The 25,826-nt window shown below is 44.2% G+C and overlaps 1 protein-coding gene across 1 annotated transcript in view; it reads right to left on the reverse strand.

Annotated features, from left to right (window-relative positions):
* Positions 1–25,544, reverse strand: part of TXNRD3 (thioredoxin reductase 3) — a 43,216-nt gene extending 17,672 nt beyond the window's left edge. Inside the window, exons 1-10 of the mRNA XM_058678937.1 lie at positions 25,141–25,544; positions 18,083–18,143; positions 15,551–15,660; positions 13,841–13,945; positions 13,519–13,591; positions 10,941–11,060; positions 8,303–8,445; positions 6,358–6,473; positions 5,330–5,555; positions 3,627–3,719 (exon numbers count right to left, since the gene is read on the reverse strand). Coding sequence (XP_058534920.1) covers positions 3,627–3,719; positions 5,330–5,555; positions 6,358–6,473; positions 8,303–8,445; positions 10,941–11,060; positions 13,519–13,591; positions 13,841–13,945; positions 15,551–15,660; positions 18,083–18,143; positions 25,141–25,299 — 1,206 coding nt within the window. The 5' untranslated portion in view covers positions 25,300–25,544. The remainder of the gene's footprint in view (positions 1–3,626; positions 3,720–5,329; positions 5,556–6,357; positions 6,474–8,302; positions 8,446–10,940; positions 11,061–13,518; positions 13,592–13,840; positions 13,946–15,550; positions 15,661–18,082; positions 18,144–25,140) is intronic.
* Positions 25,545–25,826: the final 282 nt, after the last annotated feature.

The following is a 25,826-nucleotide window of genomic DNA, read 5'->3' on the forward strand; positions in this document are numbered from 1 at the left end:
CTTCCCATCCAGCTCCCTGCTTGTGGCCTTGGAAAGCAGTGGAGGACGGCCCAAAGCCTTGGGACCCTGCACCTGTGGGAGGCCTGGAGGAAGTTCCTGACTCCTGGGTTTGGATCGGCACAACACCGGCCATTGCGCTCACTTGGGGAGTGAATCATCGGCAGAAGATTTTCTTCCCTGTCTCTCCTCCTCTCTGTATATCTGACTTTGTAATAAAAATAAATAGATCTTTAAGAAAATAAATATGAAAGACACAGGTTGGAGGAAAAATATTCATGATAAATATATCTGAGGAGGAATATACCCAAGATATATAAGAATTTCAGCAATGTGAGAATAAAAACTCCAACAACCCAACAAAAATAGTCCAAGATTTGAATATACACTTCATAAAAGGAGACACAAGACTGGCAGACAACCACATGGAAAGCTGTTCTCCAACATTAGGCATCAGGAAGATGCAAACAACCCTGTAATAACGCAGGACATGGATGCCTTGGTGCAGCAGGTGATGGTGCCACTTAGGATGCCTGCGTCCCACACCCTACTCTGCTTCTGCTCAAGGGCTGGGGCTCTTGGAAGGAGCTCCTGGCTGCTGGCTTCAGGCTGGCCATCTGGGGAGAGAGCAAGTAGATGGAAGATAGCTCTCTCCCTACCTCTCTCTCTTTGTCACCCTAGCTTTAAAAAATCAATGTATGTTTAAAAAAATACCACTATATTTCCACTAGAACAGCCAAAATGAGTAAGTGAGACAATACCGAAAACATTGATAAGGATGTAGAACAACCAAACCTTCATGTATGGCTTAGGGTACAAATTGATGCCATCATGTCTTCATGGGTTTTTTTAAATTATTTTATTTTTATTTATTTGAAAGGCAGAGTGACAGAGGAAGAGAGAGAGAATCTTCCGTGTTAGTTTACTCCCCAGAGGAGCAGGTACTGCATCTGGTGGTGGGGGTCCCAGGAACTTAGGCCATCTTCTGCTACTTTTCCCAGGCACCCTATAAGAGAACTGGATGGAAATGGAGCAGCTAAGACTCAAACTGGCACACCGATATGAAATGCCAACATGACAGGCCTCAGTTTAACTCACTGTGCCACAACACCAGCCCTACGGACGTCATTTTAAAACTAGCAGTTTCTTCACTAAAAGTTAAACATAGAAATTATCCCATATATTTGCCGATTCCAGTCCTGGCTGCTCCAATTCTGATCTAGCTTCCTGCTTATGGTCTGGGAAAGCAGTGTAGGATGGTCTTGGGCCCCTGCACCCTCGGCTCTGGGCTTTGGCCTGACCCAGCTCCAGCCATTGCAGCCATTTGAGGAGTGAAGCAACAGATGGAATACTCTCTCTGTTTCTTCCTTTCTCTTTCTATAACTCTACCTTTTAGATAAAATTTTAAAAGGAAAGAAAGAAACTATGCTATAATTATGGAAATTCACCATCAGATTTTTATCCAATAGAAATTGAAATATATATCCACAAAAAGCTTTATATAAGAAATTTTCACAGCATGTATCATCATAATGTAGCACTAAACAATCAAAATAGCCAAGCCAGAAAGTGTTCATTTTCCATGTACCAAAAAATGAATAAACTGTGTTATACTCAGACAGTCTAACAAAAAGAACCGGCTACTGATGCACACAGCATGAATGGATGCTTAAAACATCAACCTGACAAAAGAAGCTAGATGGCAAGGAGTACGTACATTGTGCTATTCCGTTTATGTGATGTGCAGAATAAGCAAAACTAATTCACAGTGACAACATCAGAACAGCGGCTGTTTGGCATCAGGGACTAAGAAGGGGGACAAGAAACTGTCTGTGTACTCTACCACACAGAAACTATGTCTCAGTACACAGTAAACACTGACAAAGTCACGCCGTATAACCACCTTTACTTACCAACATGTGAACATTTAGATGAAACAAACTAATTTACAGAAAACCAGAAGTAGTCAACATTTACTTAAGAAAAAAAATCCAGAAAGCCCTGAAAGTCCTTTGATCATAAATAAATCAAATCCATTGCCAAGAAAAATACAAATACTACACAAGCGCTTTCACAGAGTACAGATCAAGGAAACATACTCCAGACTTTGACTCAAATCTAAAAAGTTCAGTATGTGAACAGAGAATTAAAACCATTACTTTTCATGAATATAAATGCAAAAATTCTAAATATCCAAGGCAAACACTACCAAGCTGCGTTTACAGCAGGAATACAAAACTGAATGCACATTAGAAAACCATTAGCACAGAGTGGGGAACCACCTCCCCTGCACCAAAGGCCATTTGGATATTTACACATCATTTGCAGGTCATTTAAAATTATCAACTTAAAACTTAGCCTGTTATAAACTTATTGAATTTTGAATTCTACTTGTGGCTACATTAGCAGGGATTTATATGGACTTCAACCAGATGTGCCTCACAGTTGCATTAACAGATTAAAGCAAAAGAACCAATCATGAATACCTGCAAAAGAAACCCTGCTACGATTAAACATTCATTACTCCACCAAAAAAACTTAAACAAAAAAAAAAAAATAGAAAACAATTACCTTAGTTTGATTAAAATCCTACATAAAAATACTTTTTAATACCAGGAAACTGAAAACTTTCCACTTAATATTAAGAACAAGACAAGAACTCCTGTTACTGTCAAATCTTGTCAACACTGCACTGAAGGTACTAGCTAATACATTTACATAAAAGAGAGACACACAGAGATAGAGAAATTGTGGGGAAGTTGAAACAAAATTGCTATCATTCTTAAATATTATGCATATTAACATAAAAAGTAAAATAACACAAGAATAAAGTATCAAATAAGAAAACAGTAAAACGATTGAGTGCTTAAACACAAAGATCAGTGGCATTTCTAAAGACCAGCAACAGATAAAAACAATGTAGCTACATATAAATACCTAAGTATCTAGAATAAATCTAATAGATATTCTTGATCTCTGTGAAGAAATTTATTAACTCTATTGGGAATGAATCATTAAAGATCTAAATTAATGAACTGCTATACCATGTTCATGGATTGCAAAAAAGTCAAGTGTTTCCAACTGGTCTACATAACCAATGCAGCCCTAAGCAAAATCTTAACAGGGTTCATTGCCGCATTTTAGCTTTGTTGCATGTCTTTAGCATGCTGATTCCTTCCATTCAAACATCATATTTAACAGACAAAAATCTCTACAAAAACTATGTAAAACAAAATATATCATTTCTTAAGAGTCTAATTACAAAAGAATTATTGGCATCTAGGATTCCTTGGATTACTCACATTTTTTGTTTCCTTTTTCATTATTTACTTTTTAAAAAGAGAAATAGATTCATTGCTGTTAAATAATCATATAAAAATATAAAAAAATGTCTAATTCCTCAGAAGCACTAATAACATTTAGATAGCTCTATGTCTAGATTTTGTTCTACTATGCAGATATTTATTCTACACATATATTAAACCATGATACTCCTTTTGTATTCTAAAGAATCAAATGTCATTAGGCCAACTAAGAATAAAAAACATGGTATAATTTTTTTCTAGGCTTAATTGTTGTGGATTTTTTCATGTAACCAATCACTCACTGCTTATCAAAGGAAGACTCACTGTGTTATAAACGCCTTCAGTAATTTCTGCTCCTTCAGTAGACTTAGCTGTTACCTTCAACTTTCCAGGTGAACCTTTCTCCAACTGTTGAACCTGTTCAGGATAAATAATGGAATGATTCTAAGTTGACAGAAAACATATAGCTCAACAGGGGTATAAGTGTGTGGATGCATACTTTTGTGTGCAGTGATGTATACATGGTGGGTATATTTAATATTGGAGGTTTAAAAGGTTTGGGCATAAAATAGAGACAAAAAAGAGGACAGTCATAAGACAGATTTTGAAGGTAGTAATGAATTAATGGCTTAGCTAAGATTAGAGACATCATCATAAAAGAAGTGAAGGTGAGCTTCTTAGGTGTTGGCCTACTAAATTGTGTAGACTGCAGTAGCTTTTGCTGAGTATCGAGATGGGCCAGAAAGATTAGCAAGGGAATACATTAACATAGAAAATTCTAGAGTTTCATTTTTATCTTGTTAAATTTGAAATGCTTATGAGAAATTCAAGTGGTGCTATCCAGGAGGCAGTTGTATAAATGAGTGTGAATTCAGGAGAGATGCTTCAACGGGAGATAGAAATCTGAATCATTAGCATTTAGATAGTACTTAAAACTGTGGGCCTGAAGAGGATCATTCAGGTGAACAGCCGATAAACCAAGAGGGAGCAGCATGAAAAGAAACAGGCTCTGGGTTCACAGCCGAGGAGTGAAGGGGAAGAACCACAGGTCGTGGGACCTCAGGAGGGAGGCACGAAGGTACCTGCCATGCGAGAACTGTGGGTCTCACCCTTGCAGCCCCACAGCCCAGCAGGACAAGGACAGAAGTGCAACCACGGGAACTGACAACAGCGAATTAGCAGGAAGAGAAAAACAATTAGCGGGAATGGAGGTAGCCGAGGACTGGCTGTGCATGTGATGGAGACGAGGGACTAGAAGTATCCAAAGAAGTGGGTGTGTAAAAGGGAGAAGAAACACAGGGACCCATCCAGGAAGGTACTGCTTGAGGGCTACAGGGAAGGCTTATCTGTTACAAGAAGAGAGCTCCTAATGGAAATAAGGGAAAACAAAGGCAAACACTGAAGAAGGACCATCCCTGAAAACCTCTAAGCAGCAGTGAGATATGCGTGGCCCACCTAGGAACACAGTACCAACACCTTCGCCATCACCTAGCAGCAGTGGGAGGCACTCAAGGTCAGCACCTGCATATTTGGGGGGGGGATGGGAGCACCATTTTCATCACTATTTCAGAAAAGGATGAAGAAATGAATTAAGGAGGTGCACAATAAGAAGTTGCAAAGAGGGCCCGTTGGCGTGGCCTAGCAGCTAAAGTCCTCGCCTTGAACGCCCCGGGGATCCCATATGGGCGCCGGTTCTAATCCCGGCAGCTCCACTTCCCATCCAGCTCCCTGCTTGTGGCCTGGGAAAGCAGTTGAGGACGGCCCAATGCATTGGGACAGTGCACCCGCGTGGGAGACCCGGAAGAGGTTCCTGGTTCCCGGCTTCGGATCGGCGCGCATCAGCCCGGTTCGGTTCACTTGGGGAGTGAATCATCGGACGGAAGATCTTCCTCTCTGTCTCTCCTCCTCTGTGTATATCTGGCTGTAATAAAATGAATAAATCTTTAAAGGCAAAAAAAAAAAAAAAGAAGTTGCAGAGAGAATAAGAAAGTAAATTTTGAAAATTCCAAATGCCATTTCAGACTTACCATCACAGGCACAAATTTTCTCAAGAACTTCACGCCATGCTGCTCCATGTAGGCACCCACTTTCTCCACTATTTCTTGATCAAAGCCTCGAAGAAGGATGGAGCGCACCATGACTGTGACATCCAACCCAAATCCGGCAAGAAAGCCTGCGCACTCCAGAGCCACATAAGAGGCGCCCACTACTAACGTTTTGCCAGGACAATAAGGTAGAGAAAAAAGGTCATCACTGAAAAAGAAGAAACATAAAAAAGGAACATACATGCAATAAACAGGAAATGGGTTGCTGAAGTTTCAATGTATAAGGGGGTTTTGCTGGCTGAATTGCAATCCGGAGCTTAAGAGTCCCTAAGAGAATCTGTCTTTTATAGGTTGTAATTCAGCCTAGTGTGGAGAGTGGGGAAGAGGAAGTATACTCAAATTAGACCACAAGCAAAGGGTTCTAAAAAAAAAATAAAACAGGATAGGAAATCCTACACTATATCCCTTGTGTCTGTGTCTGCTTTGGATGCATGGGGTGGGAGGGGAAGGGCAGTGGGCACATACATTCACCTGAACATAGCACAACAAAAATCATCCTACTTAATTCTGATGATGTCTTCTCAGAAAGGCTCTGACGTCACTACAGAACATGAAATAGCACCTTCTGTTTGACCATCCAGGGAAAATTCACATCAAGCCCCAGTACTGAGGAGAGCTGTGCCGCGCCTAACAAGCTGTTGCATTCTATCACAGGGACATCTAACTTACTTCTTTGCTTTGGCTTACAGAAAACTTGTGACTGACTTCCCAGACCGCTTCCAGATGCTGGCTGGGAACAGACAGTGTATTCTGGTACATACATAATACCATTGCTCTTCTTACTTACCTAGCCTTATTTTCTCTTTATTTCATGACAATTCCAAACTACGTGTGGATTTTCATTTGTCATTAATTTCAATATTTTGTGAAGTTAAGATAGGGACAAATGATATTAGGAACATAAATGTAATGTAATTGCTTAAAAGTTATAATGCTCTATTTAATCTTACCTTGTAATACAGAATTCCTTATCTCCTGGGATTCCTAAATACCGTGGCCTTGCACCTGTTGCTATGACAAATTTTGCAGAAGTGTAATAAGTTTCCTGTCCCTTTCTATTGGTTGTCTAGGAAAAAGAAAATAAAACTTCAGGTGCTCCACAGACACTACAGAATATCAAACATTTAGGTAGACATGTGAAGATCATGCAACACAATCAGAACTGATACAGAAAAGAGAGATCTTAACAATAGCATTAAAGCACCGTTTCTGCAGACCAGAAACCTAGTCAAGGATGCAGTAGAGATTTTCAAGAGGAGCTGATAAAAAAAAAAATGAAACGATTTGGAAAGAATGGAGACCTGGAAGAGGCAACAGTACCCGGATCCGGCATGAGCTGGTGTCCCAGGGTCAGTGGCCAGAAGTGACTGGAGAGCAGGCCTTAGGCAAAGGTGACCTGAAACACACAGCCTAGAGCCAAAGGTGAAGGTCTTAGCCTATGGGAACCCAGCCATAATCACCCATTATTCGTAATTACACAAACAATCCAAAAACACATTTCAAGAATTAAAATGCCAGTGAAGGTGCCTAAGCAAGTGGGCTGGCGTGACTGGCAGCTGTGCAGAAACAGAGACCTGTTACAAAGGTCCTGGAAGGCAGAACAGGTGCAGGCTGCGGGGTGGAGGGGAAGAGCCTCAGGCTTCCGGCTCACGCAACTGGGAGACATTGCAGAACTGCAAAAGCAGCAGGTCTGGCCAGGGAATGATCAGCTTCTCCAACCATCTGTGCCAGGCACATTACACTTGGAGCAACAGAAAGCCACTTGGATTTCTCCATGAATAATGTAATCCAACCTGGCTCATGTAAGGTTCTCACAGGGAAGCTTTAAATGGACGTTTCGCACCTTTCTAAATTCAGATAACTGGCTATAAAACCATCCAAAATCTTGTCAAGATGATCTACACTGTGTTCCCAAAGTACAAGAATAAACCAGACATTGAGGCTAAGGTATAACTGCCTTTATTTACTACAATTTAAAATCTGTGTGTTCACCAAAAAAAGCGTCTGATTTGCCTCATGTATTGATCTCAAAATGTACAGTTAAGCATTGTAAATAAGAATTTATAATTTTTACAACTAACACTAATTCTGAAACTAATTTCATCAACATTTTGTGAGTAGTATATATTGGAGCTCTAATAAAGGTTCTTTTTTTTTTAATTCACTGCTTAAGAAAAAAGAAAGAAATGTCTGTGTATCAGTATTGTTAAAAATGTAATTTTCTAAAACTTTTTTTTATAACTTTGTCAAACCGGTGGTTAAAAATGTTATACTAGTATAGTTTTAATGATTTGTGATTCCTTTGTAATTCACTGTATATGGCTGAAGTGGTCATATTTCTATTCAATTACTGTTTATAGCACTTGTCTATATTCCCACTAACTCAAGGTATTTTTGCTTTTTATTTCTTAAACTTCTTATTCATTGAAGTATTAAGCTTTTCAATGCAGTGTAAATCTAAAATACGTTATCTGAAAAAAAGAGAGCAAGGCAACAGGGAGAAAGGGTGGGGAGGACAAAGGGACAGAGAAGGGAATGTCACTGTGTTCTCGGGGTTGTATCTAATCTGTTAAATATTAATTAAAAATTAAAGAAAAAAGAGTTTCACTGCAAAGCTCTGATCTTTTAAGTCTTTCTAGCTTCGAAATGTTCAAATACGTCCTCTAAGATGGTAATGAAACCAAAGACAAATAATAACATTAAGAGTTCTTTAAAACACAGTTTCTTCACTTTAACCAGACATGGAATGAACAATGGTGAAAACACACATGCGTTGCTGTGTGTGTGTTTGTGTGTGTGTGTGCCACAGTCCTTAAAGTACAACATGAAATCTAGTTCAAGTACAAGCAGTAGTTAAGTAAAGACAAAGAACACGACAAGAGATTCAACCAGTACCTTAATAGTATGATGCTCGACAAATTCTCCATAGGAATTGACATAGGCCACACCCCTTTCCCTCAAAGACAGGCGGTAGCCCCAGTTTAGAGAGCCAATGTGGTTCTGAATCGCCTCTGTCAGGGTCTCCCAGTTGTGCTTCACTGAAAAGAAGCCACCAGGGTAAAGCAGTGAGGGACATGTTACTTGTCGTGATAAATTATGTAACAAACACGAGCCACACTGTATTGTTCTCTACTGCTGCTGTTATTCTGAAGGTCACACCAACCTCTATGCACCTCTGCTTACAAGACAGCAGACCAGCCCGGGGCTCCCCTAGTGCCTGCAGGAAATCCGTAAGCCAAGGCGGCAGCCCCAAGCCCAGGGTCATAGCTGGCGCCATCCAACGCTCTCCAGAAATACCCACCACTTACCCAGGGACATGAGGTGTTACTGGGCAGGAAATAGACGGCTACTGCACAGAGAAGCATAACCAATGGTGGCACTTTGTGTGACACAGCACACGACAGACGCCAAGGGCTCTGCAGCCAACCTCAGTCACTCTCACTGCTCATGACGTATACATACCCCTTTCTTGAATGTTGATGTAAAGGCCTCCCTTGGCTTTTCTCACATAGTTGTTTTTCATTCAGTGTGAGCTTTGTCAGATTTTTCTTAGTCTTACATAAAACTTACAAATTAATTTTGTGATAAATATCTTCACATTCTTGAGATATCCCTTGTAATACAATAGATTTCTGGGCTGCCTTTATACTCCTTATACACACACACACACACATAATACATTCCTGGTTAAATTTACTCCAAAACAGTCTACGAGTATCATGTGCTATCTAAACTCATGATTGCCAATAATGTAAGATTTCTATTGATTTTTACACATTTATCTTATAAGCAAATAAACACAACTCAATTCTAGAATTTCTCAGTTTAATCTCCTCTATTCTATATCATATATCATTTATACCATAAATTTTCAATCTTTTTATCACAGTGTTCAGAAATGTGCGCTTTCTTCCTCCTATGTGTCCTTGGTGTGCACTGGGTGGATGCGCTAGAGCAAAGCAGGTACCAGCAGGAAGATGGGCACTCCATCAGACTCTCCAGTTGATAGAGAAGGTTCTGGAGTATGAAAGGCTACCCAGGAGTTAACTGCCAGGAAGAGTAAAACCTCATGATGAGGCAACCACCATCTACAACCAGCTTGTCCTAGCTGGACCTGCAGCACTCCACCACGCTGAATGGTGGAGACATTCACCCAGCTTACACCTGTGACCCCCAACTGTACATGCCCAGCCACTTTCCCAAAGTTCCTGGTGCCCTCAAACCTCAAGGGACTGCCCTCTGGTACACCCAGTCCCTCTTCCTCGCTCACCTGATCACCACAATCACCTGAGCATCAGAATCCCCCATGACATTGAAACCCGCACAAGTACATATTAGTGGATCAACACTGTGTGGGAAGAGATGGCACAGGGCTGTGGCCCCCAGTCAAGTCAGAGAACGGCATCCCACATCCAGGTGATACTGCGCCCCACCAGATCCATGCCCCAGTCTCTCATTCCATTTCGCATGCTCCACTCCGACCTCAGTCTTTGCTGGAGCCTCTATCCTTACTTGTCCTCCCCTCGCCCCGCTTCTGCTTTCTAAGGGCTTGGTGGACATCAGCAGAGAGATCAGAAATACATGGGGCTGCCTGTACCTTTCCTGCTTACAGTTCTCTTCTCAATGCAAAATGCAGGGCCTTCAAGATCTACTCACCTCCATAATGGCATTTCTCCAATCATTTCTCACTCAGTCTGTCCCGCCTTTGCCGTCCCCACCCAGTTCAGCAGGGTTTCTCTCCATAGTTTTGGCCAAGTTGCTTTCAGCTTTCAATGTCACTTCTCTCTGGCCTTCAAGATGCAGCTCTCAGGCCCCTTGTCCCAGCTTTCCTTAACTTCCACCCTTCAGTCTTCCCTCACAGCTGCATCAGATGCCCTCAAAGCAATGCTCAAAACAGCACTAATAATGACGAGGGCACTTAAAAAGTGTGTGAAAAATGCAATCAAAAGGTACATTTGTTTTGTTGCAAAAAAAAAAATGCAATCCCTTTGTATTGCTTTCATAACTTGCAATTTCTGAAGAACCCTGGCTCAATGCACTAAGTGGATTCTCTGCCTGTCTCCCACATCAGACCACATCCTGCTTATGATAAGTGGCTCTGTAGCCCTTCTGTCTACTTCTGAGCCCTGGCAATAAAAGCTTGTTGGGAGAACTTGCTTGCTACCTTTCTTTAACCAAAGAGACATCTCATCACCAATAAAATGGAAAATACTATCATAGTAACAGATAAAATCAAACTGATAATACTCTGAACTCCATTTTCTTTAGGCTTGAAAGAAACTTGAAAATAAAGATCTTCATCTCTCACTCTCTGTACCAGGCACTGGCGTGGCTGTAACTGACACAGACAGGGGACCCATAGCGGCGGGTCCGGCTTTGTGTCCCTTACACCTTGCTGGCATGCAGTTGGCTCCCAACAAATGTTTTTTAAATAGATTTCAAACTTAAGTACAAAAATATAGTGGCAAATCTTTATCATACAAACCCATTATTTCTTCTCTGTCACTCGGCATTTTCTTATGCCATCACTCACCTTGCTGACTGTACTCCCAGCCAAACTTCCTTGAGTCACGCAATGCCTGTCCCAAAAGGGCAGCCTGATGCATCAATTTCTTAGGAATGCAGCCCACGTTCACACAAGTCCCACCGAGGCCTGAGAAACAAAACAGCAGCTTTTCTCTTCATGTCTGTTTATGTGTGCATGTGTGCATAATTTCACACACTTGTGAAATATCATTAAAACGTGGAGAATGACAAGCTTAAATGATGATAGGGACAACTCTTTACCCCAAAAAAGTTTTCTGGGGAAAGAACCCAAACTTCCACTGGAGAGGTAAGAGCTGTGTGAGACCCACTAGATGTGCACCTCCTCCAGAAAGGGTCAAGATGGCACCTGGCTGGCCAGGCTCCAGCCCTGACTCCTCCTCTGAACCAAACTTCTGGTCCCTGTAAGCTGCCTAGTGTTAACCATCCACTTTTTTTTTTGAAGATTTTATTTCTTTTTATTGGAAAGCCAGATTTTACAGAGACACAGAGGAAGATCTTCCGTCTGCCAGGTCACTCCCAAAGTAGTCGCAACAGCCAGAGCTCAACCGATCAGAAACCAGCAGTCAGAAGCTTCTTCCAGGTCTCCCATGTGGATGCAGGGTTCCAGGGAATTGGGCCATCCTCCACTGCTTTCCCAGCCCATAAGCATGGAGCTGGATGGGAAGTGGAGCAGAAACCAGCACCCACATGGGATCCCGGTGCATGCAAGGCAAGGACTTTTGCCACTAGGCTACTGCACTGGGCCCATGAGACCCACTTTGAATTCGAACAACACAAAACAGATCATGCATGAGTGTGTCTTCCCAAGTCACAAGTCAAACATTTCCTTTTTGCTTGCAGTCTCTTCCAGGTGCACCGGATAAGGTGGATCATTTCTGGTCAGAAAAGGGTTAAGGAGAGGAGAAAGAGAGGAAAAGGGGCAGGAGAAGGGGAAAAGGCCAGTGTCCACACATCCCAGGACTATCAAGGTTGGTTAGTTTTCCTACATGAAATTCTAGGCTAAAACTTTTTGAGCAAGTTGGAATGAAAAAAATCATTTCTATATTCTATCCTTCAGGATTCTGGCAAGAAAGAGAAGACACACTCACAGCTGGGTCAGTGAAGGGAGTCTATAGAGAAACTATTCAAAGGAGAGGCAGGAAAAGCAGGTGCAGAAAAACCAGCAGCCCAAGCTGGGGACAGGAGCGGGACAGTGGCAGCTGCCTGTGACAGGGCAGGGAGACAGAATGAGTGCAGTGACCAGAGGAAGCTGGCCAGATCACAGGAAAGACGGAGCCCACCTGCCATCACCTCCATTCTTCTGTCTCCTCACATTTCCCCAAGTTGGCCACACCTGAGGGGCCAGAGGATGAGTGACTCAGGGCATAAGAGAGGGCAAGGCAAGGGACAGGTCATTGAGGTACAAACAGAACATCTCCCTACATTCTGTTTCTTTTTTTTTTTTTAATTATTTATTATTTAACTTCAGTAATTACATTGTATTATGTGACACAGTTACATAGATACTTGGGTTCTCCCCACCCCTCCCCAAACCCTCCCACCATGGTGGATTCCTCCACCTTGTTGCATAACCACAGCTCAAGTTCAGTTGAGATTTCCCCATTGCAAGCGTATACCAAACATAGAGTCCAGCATCTTATTGTCCCGTCAAGTTCAACGGCTTCTTAGGTATACCCTCTCTGGTCTGATGACAGAGCCAGCAGAGTATCATCCCAGTCAATTGAAAGCTCCAACATACCATCAGCAAAAATTTACATCATTATGGAATTAATTGACATAGTAATGAGTAACCAATATGTTAAAAGTAAATGCGGGTTCCCAGCCACCTTCTGTGACCACCTCACCTATACTTCAATTTTAGTTTATACACAACATATAACATTCAAAACATAACATGTTATACATAACGTCATATCATCTTAAATTAAGGCAAACATGTGGTATTTAACCTTTTGTGATTGGCTCATTTCCCTTAGCATTATGGTTTCCAGTTTGGCCCATTTGGCCACAAAGAACTGCATTTTGTTTTTTTTAATAGCTGAGTAGTATTCCATGGAGTAGACATTCTGTTTCACTGCAGAGTAAAACCAATCGATGGCAGCAAGCTGGGCAGGGCTGGGCAGGGCTGGGCCCACTCTGTGCTCCTTATTAAACCAAATTTGGCTGATGATGTCAGGCTAAGTCCACTTGCCATCATGCTGCCATGAATTCAATCATGAGACTGATGCAGAAACACAGAAAATAATGTGCCTGGTAAACCGCAGTGAGCAGGACACAGCCAGCGCTCATGCTGGGACCCGGACTCTGAAAATACCAGCATGTACTTATAAAACACTATGGCAGTGGGGTGAGAACTGTTCTTTCTTTCTGAAAAAAATCTTCTTTAATTCTTTTCGTGTTATCTTTCCAAAAGCACCTCTTGTTAACTATAACCTCCCAGGTTCTCCTTGGATGAATTAGGCTAACTATACATGGTATGATTACTGTGAGGATCAAACGAAATTATATACACCAAGGGATATATGTAAAAGAGCAGAGAGCAACAACCCGGAGACAGCACTTACCCCAGGATGTGCCTTGAGGTGAGGGGACCACAAAGTCAAGCACCATAACTTTCCTCCCCAAAACAGCAGCTTCCTAAACAAACAGAGACAGACACTGACATACGAAGATCCTGTCCTTTTCCTTACACACCCCCAGGTTTTCACTCCCCCGAATGAAAAGACTGTTCTTTGCTGTGATCACAATCTCTTTCCTCTGAATTAAAAGAGCTGTAAAAATTGTCATATATATATATATATATATATATATATTTGCTAATTGCAGGAATAATGCTTATGACGCCAGTCAGGAAAAGATCTGCGAGTCTCCTCTCTGTGTCCATACCTTCGCACACGAGAGGCCACCAGAGCCACCACCGATGATAATGAGGTCATAATCATAGGCTGAGTCTTCCTGAAGGATCTTCTGCAATAAGCCGTTCTTATGCGCCTACAATTTTGTTGGGGGGCGAGGGAAGAAGGAAAGAATACAGCATGATTTACCATTTTCAAACTATTTATCTGCAACCTGTGTTCAATCAGCATGAACTTCTTTTGGAGAAAAAAAAAATCTTAGAAACAATCTGTAACTCCTCTGAGTTGGCACTGTAAATTCATCTGCATGCTACTCAAACAGGCCCCAACTCATTGGTTGCCACAACACGTATTTACTGTCCATTCTGAACTATAGCTGGGCCTGTGTCAAAGGGCCCAAAGTGGGTGTGGCTTCGTATTTGTCAGACAAGGTCATTTCCCTTCATTGAATCACTGAAAGTATTCTCAAGTGCAATGAACCAACCACATATGTCATTTTCCAAGATCCTCATTCACCTGTACTAGTCCGTAATTTGAAAACAATCCTTAAGCCTCATCAGTAATCTTGTCATGCTTTCTCATAAAGTAAATAGAATTTCGAAGCTGTGCTGCTGGAACTGCTGCACGACTCAGACTTCTTGCTTTTTCCTTTGGCCATGGTCAGCGACTGGTTTGTACCATGTTCATGTGGTCCTCCCCGAGATGAGAAGTATCTTAGATGAGGTTGGCAGTTCAAAACTGTGGTTTGGCAACAGCTTTCTCTATGCAAAGTCGTTTGTTCCATCCCACTATGCAGCTATTGGGAACATCATACTCGGACCAGACCTTTCTGAGAAGCACCACAAGTTCCAGGTGATGAAGGGAGCTTGGCAGGTGCCATGTGGCCTGCGGAAGAAGAGTATCCAAGCTGGCTTTGGGACATTTGAAAAGGGACTCTCATGGCCTCTACACTGTGAGGCGCCCTCAGGAAACAGCAACTCCTATTGGCTTGCCATCCGAGGCAACACCTGTCAGTGTTGAAATGGAACTGCTGGGTCAGCACCTCCATGTTTCATCTCCGACAGCCTTTTCTTGGTTGGCACCAGCAAGTCCAGCACTTCAGAAGGGGTTTTGGGCATATTGTGACAGTACCTGTCTCCATGTAAACTGGATTCCAGCCTCTAGGACTAACACAGCAGGCATTTACAGGTAATGATGCTGGTCACAGATTCGCATACAGTGCAGAAAGCATCATTTTCCCCACAAATAGATTTGATAATAAAATTTCAAATATTACCAACCACTGGTTTCTATCATTTGCACACACATACCAAGCACATAACAAGCATGCCAGGAGCCAGTGAAATCAAAAGGCTTTCACCAAAGGTCAAAGGCAGGCAGGCTTCAGAGAGATTCCAACCACTCCAGGTAAGAATGTCTGCACTGACTTATATGCCCAGAAAAACATCCCCAGTCCCTTCCCTGCTGGGACAGGAGATCTGGGCTGTCTCCAGGTTGGCCCACCTGCTAGTACTCCTGAACTCACCTAGAAACCTCCACCCTAGCTTCCCAAGTATATGTTGGCAGAAAAACTAACCTCCCTTTAAGTAACCAAGATCATCTGACACCATTTTATAGGCCTTCCATTTGACAACTATCAGAAGACAAGTGAATAGACCCCTGAAAGCCATTTTCTCCCAGTTTTCGGGATTTATTAACATGTGAACAAACAGTGTTCTGGACTATATAATCCTCTTCTTACCTGTAAAGTCCGGTCACATCCACCCATATGTACTTTGTTCACAAAAATATTGGGCACAGTCTTCTGATTGGTGATTTCTAACAGCATTTCCTGAACATTGGCCCCATCGTCTGAAGAATAAAAGAATCAATATAAAACAAGGAAAGAGGCCAATCCAGTGGTGCAGTCTCTGCCTGTGGTGCCAGCATCCCATATGGGCACCGGTTCGTGTCTCAGATGCTCCACTTCTCATCCAGCTCCCTGCTTAGATCCTGGGAAAGCAGCAGCAGATGGTCCAAAGCCCCGGGCCCCTGTACCCATGTGGAAGACCCAGAAGAAACTCCTGTTTTCTGGCTTCAGGTCAGCTTAGCTCCGGCCCTTGCGGCTATTCCAGAAGTAAACCAGTAGATGGAAAATCTTCCTCTGTCTCTCTAACTCTCTGCCTTTCAAATAAATATAAGTCTTAAAAATAAACAAAAGCCACTGAAAATGTTTCCAGATCTTGGCTAGTCAAAATGAAGTGTTGCAGCAATCAAATGCTCACCTACATGTCCACGTCTACAACTGTGTAACTGTATGAGCTGATGACTCAGCAGGGTAAAACACCCTCCCCCTTCTTCTTTTTTTCTAAGGTTTATTTATTTTACTTGAAAGAGTTACAGAGAAAGAGGGAAAGACAATCTTGCATCCATTACTTCACACCCCAAATGACCATAACAGCTGGAACTGGGCTGGTCTGAAGCAGGGAACCAGGAACTTCTTCCACTACAGGCATACAAGGGAGTCTTGGGCCATCCTCTGCTGCTTTCCCAGGTCATAAGCAGGGAGCCAGATCAGAAGTAGGGCAGCCAGGATTCAAATTAGCACACATATGGAATGCTAGATGAAGGTTTAACTTATTATGCCACAGTGCCAGCTCAACATTGCTTCAAAACAAACTTTAAAAATACCATGGGTGGGCCCACTGTGGTAGCTCAGTTGGCTAATCCTGACCTTATAAGCATCAGGATCCCACATGAGTGCTGGTTCATGTCTTGGCTGCTCCACTTCCCATCCAGCTCCCTGCCTGTGGCCTGGGAGCGCAGTGGAGGATGACCCAAAGTCTTGGGACTTTGTATCTGCATGGGAGACCTGGAAGAAGCCCCTGGCTCCTGGCTTCGGACTGGCTCAGTTCCTGCCATTGTGGCCATTTGGGGAGTGAATCAACAGATGGAAGATGTTTCTGTCTTTCCTTCTCTCCATAAATCTGCCTTTTCAATGAAAAATAAATAACTCTTAATAATAAAATAAAAATCCATGTGCAGGCATTATGGTACAGAGTCATCATTTGGAAGGCCCAAATTCCCTATTAGATTTGAATCCTGGCTACTCTGCTTTCAGTCCAACTTCCTGCTGACACATCCTGGGATAGTAACTCAAGTGGTTGAGTCACTGCCATTCAACCTGAGACATATGGATGGAATTTCTGGCTCTAGGCTTGAGTCTAGCCCAACCCCAAATGTTGGGAGCATTTGGGGAATGAAACAGCAGAAAGAAGATCTCTCTCTTTCTCTGTCTCTCTCTCTCTCTTCTCTGTCATTCTGCCTTTCAAATAAACAAACCTTAAAAAATAAAGATCAGTCTACTAATTTGTCCTAAAAATAAACCCCTCTAAATTAGACTTTGCTAAATAGCTCAATGACTGTGTCATGATAAATACATGAGGATACTCTCTGAAGACGAAGTATCAAGGTGAACACTGCTACAACAGTAAGAAGCCAGAGAATACTTCCTGCAATTGCATTAGAAAAATATCCGTATGATCATAACCCAAAGCTTACCTTCTATTCCTAAAATCACGCAGGCCTGCCTCCAGGTTCCTGCTAATTCACACCCTGGGAGGCAGCAGGTGATAGTCCAAGTACTTGGGGTGCTCCCACCCATGTGGGAGACCCAGATGTAGTTCTTGGCTCCTGGATGTTACGGGCATTTAGAGAGTGAGCCAGGAGATGGAAGGCTCCTGTGTGTGTGTCTGTGTGTGTGTGTGTGTGTGTGTCTGTGTTACTCTGCCTTTCAAATGAATAAAAACAAATCAATACAGTAAGTGTAAGCAAAAAACGAGGCTATGAAGGCAGAGACACATTGTGTGTGTGTGAGGTGCACAGTCAGACCTGTGGGTAACAAGGATTCAAAGCCCCAAGACACAGAGTGTTCCTGCTCGTAGGTGGCACAATCAGGCGACAGGAATGAATCTTCTCCGTTTATTATGGCTTAATCTGTGTTGCTACAAAGCTGGCAGATTACATCTGAAATGCCACAAATACTTCCCAGTTAGAAGTTTATACATCTTCCTCCCACTCCCTTCCTTCAAACATGAAAAATAAATAAATAAAAAGTCTATATCAAGTTGTTTGTCATAAGGATTCGTTTTCCACATGGCTGAATAAAAAAAAAAAAAAAAAAGGCTCCTTCAATTCCAACAGACCAGAGCAAAGTGAACGGGGCAGGGACAAGGAAAGTGGCCCTTCTAGCTGACATTTATCACAACTAATATGAACCAAGCGTCCTACTTACCAAGCTGATCAAGCTCCAAGATGTTGTAGTCCACTCCCAAAGAGGAAAAGAGTTCTTTAACCTGTAACAAAAGTTTGCTGAGGCTCACTCTCACAAAAGATTCAACAGCTATGAAAAATTGAAACAGTGGGCCCGCATGATAGAGTAGTGGTTAAAGTCCTCGCTTTGCACGCACCGGGATCCCATATGGGCGCCAGTTCTAATCCCAGCAGCCCCACTTCCCAGCCAGCTCCCTGCTTGTGGCCTGGGAAAGCAGTCCAGGATGGTCCAAAAACTTGGGACCCTAAACCCACGTGGGAGACCCAGAAGAAGCTCCTGGCTCCTGGGTTCGGGTTGGCTCAGCTCCAGCCATTGTGGCTGTTTGGGGAGTGAACCATCGGACAGAAGATCTTCCTCTCTGTCTCTCCTCCTCTCTGTATCTCTGACTTTGTAATAAAAATAAATAAATCTTTTAAAAAAATGGGAAGAGTAACAGGGCAGTCCTAAAGCTTCAGGGACACAACTGCTGGCCTAGGTTTTCTTACTTTGCTCTACGCATTGTTCTAGAATAAGCTCAGCCCACCGTCTCTTTGCCACCCTTGACAAACCAGGTCTCCTTCTGACCCCTAAATCTACACTATTTACCCACACCTCTTTTCGGAACCCGAGACAGGCTCCCATATGTCCCACAAGCACCTCAGAGGGAATAAGTTCAGACACAACACAGCTCCTTCCACGCTGTTCTTTCTGTGTCCTCTCAACGATCATTAAATCACTCAATTTCCTTTGGCCACCAACGACCTAGACTGGGATGTCACTGTCCTAAGTTCTGGAGATGAACCAACGAATAAGACACAACCCCTCTCCTGCAGGAGGAAAACAGACGAAGCGACAGTTTGACCCACAGCACCATTCACCAGCTGCAAGGAATGGCAGTGTGGGCACCTCGTGGAATGCATGCAGGCATGCAGGAGCCAGCCAGTTGCAGACTGGATGTTTCAACAACCTGTAAAGATTGGCAATCACTGTAATGCACCGGGCTCAGGCAGCACCTTCCCATCCCACACTAATCCCCCCATCCACTTAACAAGCACTGGTTCACCTTTCTGGTTCCCACAGTTACTATCTTAATCTGAGCTGCCAACACTCACCACTGGAATTTCTCAGCAACACCCTAAGAGTTCTCTTGGCATGAACTGTGTCCCCTCTGGTTCTAAAAACTAGTCACGGTTGACTTTTAAAACCCATTTTTCACCACAGTACTTAGAGCCTTTCCCTGCCCTCAGCCCTCAAGACAGAACCCTGGAGAAACATCCACGGCTGGTGCAAGTTATTTATAGACAGCTACTTAAAGTCTCTGGAAATTTCCTAAGGGGATTCAGTAAACTAAAAACATTCAAGAAAATCGACTAAATCTCAGTTAGAACTAGGAGTCTCTGTGGCACTTGAGGTACAGCCTGCACCCCACCCTGCCCGGCCCGGCCCTGTAGGGGCTCCCCTTTAACTAAGCATGACCACGATAGGATGCTAGCAGCCAGGTCGCCAGAGAAAATTAGAGAAAGACAGAAGAACAGCCCGCCTTAGGCCAGAGTAAATTTTGAAGACTTCCCTCGAAGTCTTCATGCTGCAAAGAGCCCCAGATTTAATTGGATCACAGTGTGGAACAATTTACACCCAAGGCATTGTCAAAAACGATGGAGTAATCACCTTGCAATTAGCGGGGCCTAACATGCAGCTGTTGCACCTGCAGACGGGCAGCGTGAAGTGGTCAACAGCAACAGGCGGACAGGATCTTGGTCAATGCCCTGTCATTGTGCACAGGACCCCTGTGCTAAGTCAAGGCTGCACCTTCTGAGGAGCGATGCCATCTTGGGGTGAAAATAAGCTTCCCTTATTATATTATAATAACCCAGCCAATTCACTCCAGGGGCAGAAACAAGCAAATTTACTACAATTATTAAAATATGTCTCATAAAATGCCCCAATTGTTAACAACAAAAAGACAGACATACAAAGAAACGCAAGTGTAATCTACACCCAGGAAAACAGGCAGGAAACAGAGAAGGTTTCTGACATAGCTAAGCTGTTCTGTTTAACTGACAAAGTAACCATTATAGGTAAGCTAACAGAACTCAAAAGAAACTGTGCTTAAAGAGAGTAGGAAGCTAGGCTGGCACTATCTCACCCAAAAGAAAAATCTAAATAGATAGAAATTATATTTAAAAAAATGAAAATTACGAAGTTGAAAAGTACAATACCTGTGCAGATTTGAATTGGCAGGATAACCAGTGAACCTGAGCTAGGATCGATAGAAATTCAGCAATCAAAGGACACCACTTCTGAGAAGCGTGGGACGCCTGAACAGACCAACCCAGACAGTATGCACCCCAGAGCAAAAGGACAGAGGAAACTTTCAAATAATGGCTGGAAAGATCCCAAATTGGGTGAAAAACAGTAAATTACATGCACAAAAAAAATCTCCAAATGTGATAAACTCAGACATATCATAATAAAAATGCTGACAAAATACACATTAAAAAACTTTCAAAGTAAGAGAAGAAAAATGTTTCTTCATACACAAGGAAATTTTAAAAAGAGATTAGAAGGCAACTACTCACAGAGAACAATGCTGGCCAAATTGTCAAAATGTTAATGTGAATGTCTGAAGTACTGATATGCTATTCTCTTTATTTGATCATTCCACAATGTGCACATGTATAAAAACATTATTCTGCATCCCATAAATATGTACAATTATGTATTCTATGTTTAATAAAATTTTAAAAGTTTAATTGGTAACCAAGAGTTTCACAGCCAGCAAAACTATCTCAAAAACAAAACATCAGGAAGTGATGTCAGCAAGATGGTGGACTGGGAAGCTCCAGGCCCTGCTTCTCCATAGAAACAGATCAGAACAACACCATCAGAGCTCAAGGAATCAGTCCAGGACCTACAGCAACCTAGATAATGCCAGTGAGGGAGGAGCTACACTTAAGGTGGTAGAACGAAGGACCAGCGTTGAGGTGCAGTTAAGTCATCCACTTGTAAGGGTGATATCAGAGCATTGGTTCCAGTCCCAGCTGCCTCGCTTCCAATCCAGCTCCCAGCTAATGTACCCTCGAAATGAAGGCCCCAACCATCCATATGGGCAGAACCAGATGGAATTCCAGGTTCCTGACTTTAACCTGGCCAAACCATTGCCATTGCATCCATTTGTGGAGTTAAAGATCTTCATCTTTGTCACTCTGCCTTTTAAATAAGCGAATATTTCATAGTGACAGAAAGTCTAGGCATTTGGCACAGCAGTTAGACACACATGGGAGGGCAGAGCAGAGCACAGCACGTTAAGCCGAAACCTGCAGCACAAGCATTCCACATGGGGACTGGTTTGAGTTCCAGCTGCATGCTTAAACAACTAGAAAAGCAGCAGAAGATGACCCATGTCTCTGAACCCCTGCCATCCATGTGGGAGACCCAAAAGCAGCTCCTGACTCCAAACCCAGCCATCAGGGGCATTTGGGAAGTATACCATCAGAAAAGAATACACCTCTCCCTCTCTCTGTTCCTTTCTTTCTTCCTCTGTAACTCTGTAACTCTTCCTTTCAAGTATATAAGGCCTTACAAGAAAAAAAAAAAAAAGATGTGCCTTGAGATGCTCACATTGCATGTTGGAGTGACTGGGCTCAAGAACTGGCTCTAGTTCCAACCCCAGCTTCTTACTAACACACATCCTGGGAGGCAGCAGGTGCTGGGTCATGTACTTGGGTTCCCGCCACCTCTGTGGGAGACCTGGACTTGCTCCAGACTGCTGCTGCAGGCCTGACCTGAGTTCAGCTGGTGCAGACATCTGGGAAGTAAATCAGTGAATGCGAGAGCTTTCTCCACCACTCTCTGTCTCTTTCTCTCTGTTTATCAAATAAAATTAATTAATCAACAGAAATTCTTGTGACATTCTTTACTTACCCTTGTATCACTCCCTCTTCCATGGTCAAGGGATGCAGTCGCTTGGGCCCCATTCCCCTCCACAAAGGAGAGAGAGTTAGAGGACCAAATTACAACATCCTGATGCTCAGCCAACTTGGAACCAAAGGAACAAGCTCCGTGCATTAAAGCCGTAAATGAGAGTCCCACAGCTAACATCACTCGTGATGACAAAGGACCAGAAGCACTTTCTCTAAGATGAGGAACAACACAAAGACGTCCACTTGTACCACTGTCCAACAGAGCACTGCAAGTCTTAGCCAGGACAATAGGCAGAAAAAAATATACAAGGATGCTCAAATTTGAAAATCAGCTAAATTCTCTCTGTCCACAGGCAGTATAATGTCAGCAATAATGACCTCAGACACACACATGCACACACACACATCCCAACTGTTAGATACATCAGCAAAGTTACAAGATAGAAAAATTAAGACACACACACACAAAACCAGCTGCTTTTCTACAACTTAACAAAAACAATGCAGAGAACTAAGAAAAAATTTAGTTTATCATAGTATGAAGGATTACATACTGCAAAATAAATTTGACCAGAAAGGTAAAAGACCTGCATACTAAAGACAATAAAATGCTGCTCAAAGAAATGAAAGAAGATATCATTAAACAGCACTGCATGTTCGTGGAGTAGAAGACTTTGTGTTATTATGATATCAACAGTACCCAAGGCAATCTACAGATTCAATACAACCCCTCTCAAAATCCCAATGCCAGGTGTTGGCCACGATGTAGGGAAGCCGGGACCTTCACATACGGTTGTGGGGAATGTAAAATAGTGCAGCCACTAAGGAAAACAGAAGGATGGCTTCTCCAAGAAACAGAAACACCTTGAAAGCCAAAAATTCCACTTATAGACACACATCTAAAATAATTAAAAATGGAGACTCAAACAGATATTAGGACGCCCATGGTCACGGCAGCAACAGCCCAAAAGTGGAAGCAGGTCAAGCGTCCCTTTGCAGATGAGTGGATAAATCTAACTGTGTTTACATACAATTATTACCACTGAGCCTTAAAAAGCAAGAACATTCAGACACAGGCTGCAGCATGGATGAAGTAAGCCAGGGCATAAAAGGAGGGATGCTGTAGGATTCCACTCAAAAAAGGTACCTAAAACACTCAAATTAATAGAATTGTGGTCACCAGGGGCTGGGAGGTACATGTTTGGTTAGATGACCTCTTGGTGATTCGATAAATGAAAGCTTATAAGACACAAACTGAAGGGATGAGCATGGTGGCTCAACAGGTTAATCCTCTATATCCAAACACCAGCATTCCATATGGGTTCATGTCCCAGCTGCTCCATTTCTGATCTAGCTCCCTGCTCATGGCCTGGGAAAGCAGAGGAAGGTGGCCCAAACCTTGGGACCCTGCACTTCTGTGGAAGACCTGGAGGAGGCTCCTGGCTCCTAGCTTCTGGTGAGGCGACCATTTGGGGACTGAAGCAGAAGACAGAAGGTCTTTCTCTCCTTCTCGCTGTAAATCGCCCTTACAAGTAACAACAAATAAATGTTTAAAAAGAGAGAGGTGATGTTTTCAGACTGACAGAAAACAGACCCCAAGACAGATCCACACCTAGGTACCAGCCTGTTCGATGATGAGTCGGTATTCAAACAAGCATGGAAAAGACTGGGTAAGCTCCAGATACGGAGGGATTTTCTAAATAAGCCACAAAAAGCATGCAAGTGATTAGCCCAGCTACATTCAACTCATGAACTCTGATTAACCAAGACTCCCCAAAGACAGTGGAAAGAAAAGGGAACTCTACAAGATTTTCCAGTTTTTGCAACTAAAGGATTAGTACTCAGAAGACACAGAGAACACCTAAAAATCAGTTCCATAAACAAAAAAAGAAAAAGAAAGAAATTAAAGCAACTCCACAGTGAAATAGGCAGAAGACTTGAACATCACCCAACAAGATCATGTGACCATTAGCAGGGGAATGCAAAAGTAAAAACACAATGAAATAGCTTTTCCCAACTGCCAGAACAGCACAAAAGACAATGAACAGGTACCTCTGAGGAGGATAAACTGGTACTATTGGCAAACTCGCTGGACACTGCCTTAGTAAGGCAGGAATCAGGTGTCCCCTACCACCCAGCAGTTCAGCATCAAAAAATCAACAGGAGGGTCCTACCAGCTGCGCTAGGAGGAACCGGAAAGAGTGCCTTGACAGCAGTTCTGTTTTCTAAGAACAAAAAAACTAGAACGGCAAAGTAAGCAGTGGCATGACTCACCGCGGGGCGCCGTCACTGCACAGAAAACCATGAATCACAACTACCTTCTCCAACCTGTATGCACCTCTAAGACGCACCTGCGGAATATACACAATTCTGTCTACATCAACACTCCAAAAGAACACAGTACTGCTTAACGACACACATGCGTTCCGGCAGCGATCATCCTGGGTGGGGATGGACAGTAGGGCAAGGTGAGGCGGAGGTGTCCCCTGAAGGTCCTCAGCGTCCGTCCGTCCCGTCGGACTGCTCTTTCAGGCCTGCTTCAGCATCAACTCCCCCATTTGAAAACCACAGCCTAGCACGTCCCGTGGCCCAACAAGGACGCTGCCCATTGTTCCCTGGGTGGCCTTGGCTGGACTTTCTAACAACGTGAAGTCTATTTCAGCACACTGGTAGTCCCTATCTTAAACAGGCGCATTCTCCACAGGCACCTTGCCAAGCCGCTGCTCTTTCAACTTAGAGTACAGTCTGTCCAGAGAAATAAGGCTGGGTTCCCTGCTGACCCTAGAAGCCGAGGTCACATCCAAAGTCTGCCAGTGACCTCACAGCATCCCCATAACCTTCAGGGTGGCCCTGGGACCTGGTCGAGGTTTCCCCCTCCCCAGTGGGATTCGCTACATCCCTGCCGTCTACGGCGTCGTCCCTTCCCTACCACTCCTCTCCCCAAGCCCCAGCTTGCTAAGAGATCTCAGTCAAGTCTTGCTGAGCCGAGCGGCCGGACTGTCCTGCTGCTCCTGGCCCTCGCTTCGGGTCCCCTCCACTCCGGAACCCGGGGCCGAGTCCCAGGGGGGCTCGGGAGGGAGGAAGGGGTCCCCAGGAAGGTCCCTCCGCCGCGCCTACCCGCGTGCTGTGCGGACAGTAGCTCTTGCTGAAGATCATGACCCGGTTGCCCTCGATGAGGTCCTGGAGGCGGCGCCGCAGCTCCTCCCGGGCCTCGGCAGACGGCCGGCTGGTGCCCGGGGACATGAGGCGGGCGCGGCGCCCCGGGGGCGACGGCATGGCCTTGCCGCGGACGCAGTCCAGGCGGCGGTTGGGCGAGACGCCCACCCTCCCCGGCCTGGGAGAGGTCGGTGCCCGCGACGGGGGCGGCGGGGGCGGCGGGGGCTCCAGGCCGTCGAAGTCGCTCCCGGCCGGCCGCGTGGGGCCCGGCCCTTCTCAGCAACTGAGGCGCGGCCGGCGGCTGAGGCAGCAGGGCTGTGGCTGAAGTGCCGTGGTCGCTGCCCACCCCGTCCACAGCCGGCACCGGCCAGGAGCCCACGCGCACACCGGCCGCTCCACCCCCGCGGTGCCCCGCCGCGAGAGGCCACGCCCCCAAGAAGCTGCCCCGCCCCCTAGAGACCCCGCCCTCGCCGTGCACCGCCCGCCTGTTGGCCCACCCCGCGTTGCCCCGCCCCGCGAGGTCCCGCCCCTCCTGTTGCCCCGCCCCCCCCCCGTTTTCCCGCGCTGTCGCGAGAGGCCGCCTGGATGTCACCTGCTGGCTAGTCGCCTGCCTCACTTGAGGCAGTGTTCCAGGATCGCTGGTCCAC

The sequence above is a fragment of the Ochotona princeps genome, chromosome 21, assembly GCF_030435755.1.
Source record: "Ochotona princeps isolate mOchPri1 chromosome 21, mOchPri1.hap1, whole genome shotgun sequence".
NCBI classification, from domain to species: Eukaryota; Metazoa; Chordata; class Mammalia; order Lagomorpha; family Ochotonidae; genus Ochotona; species Ochotona princeps.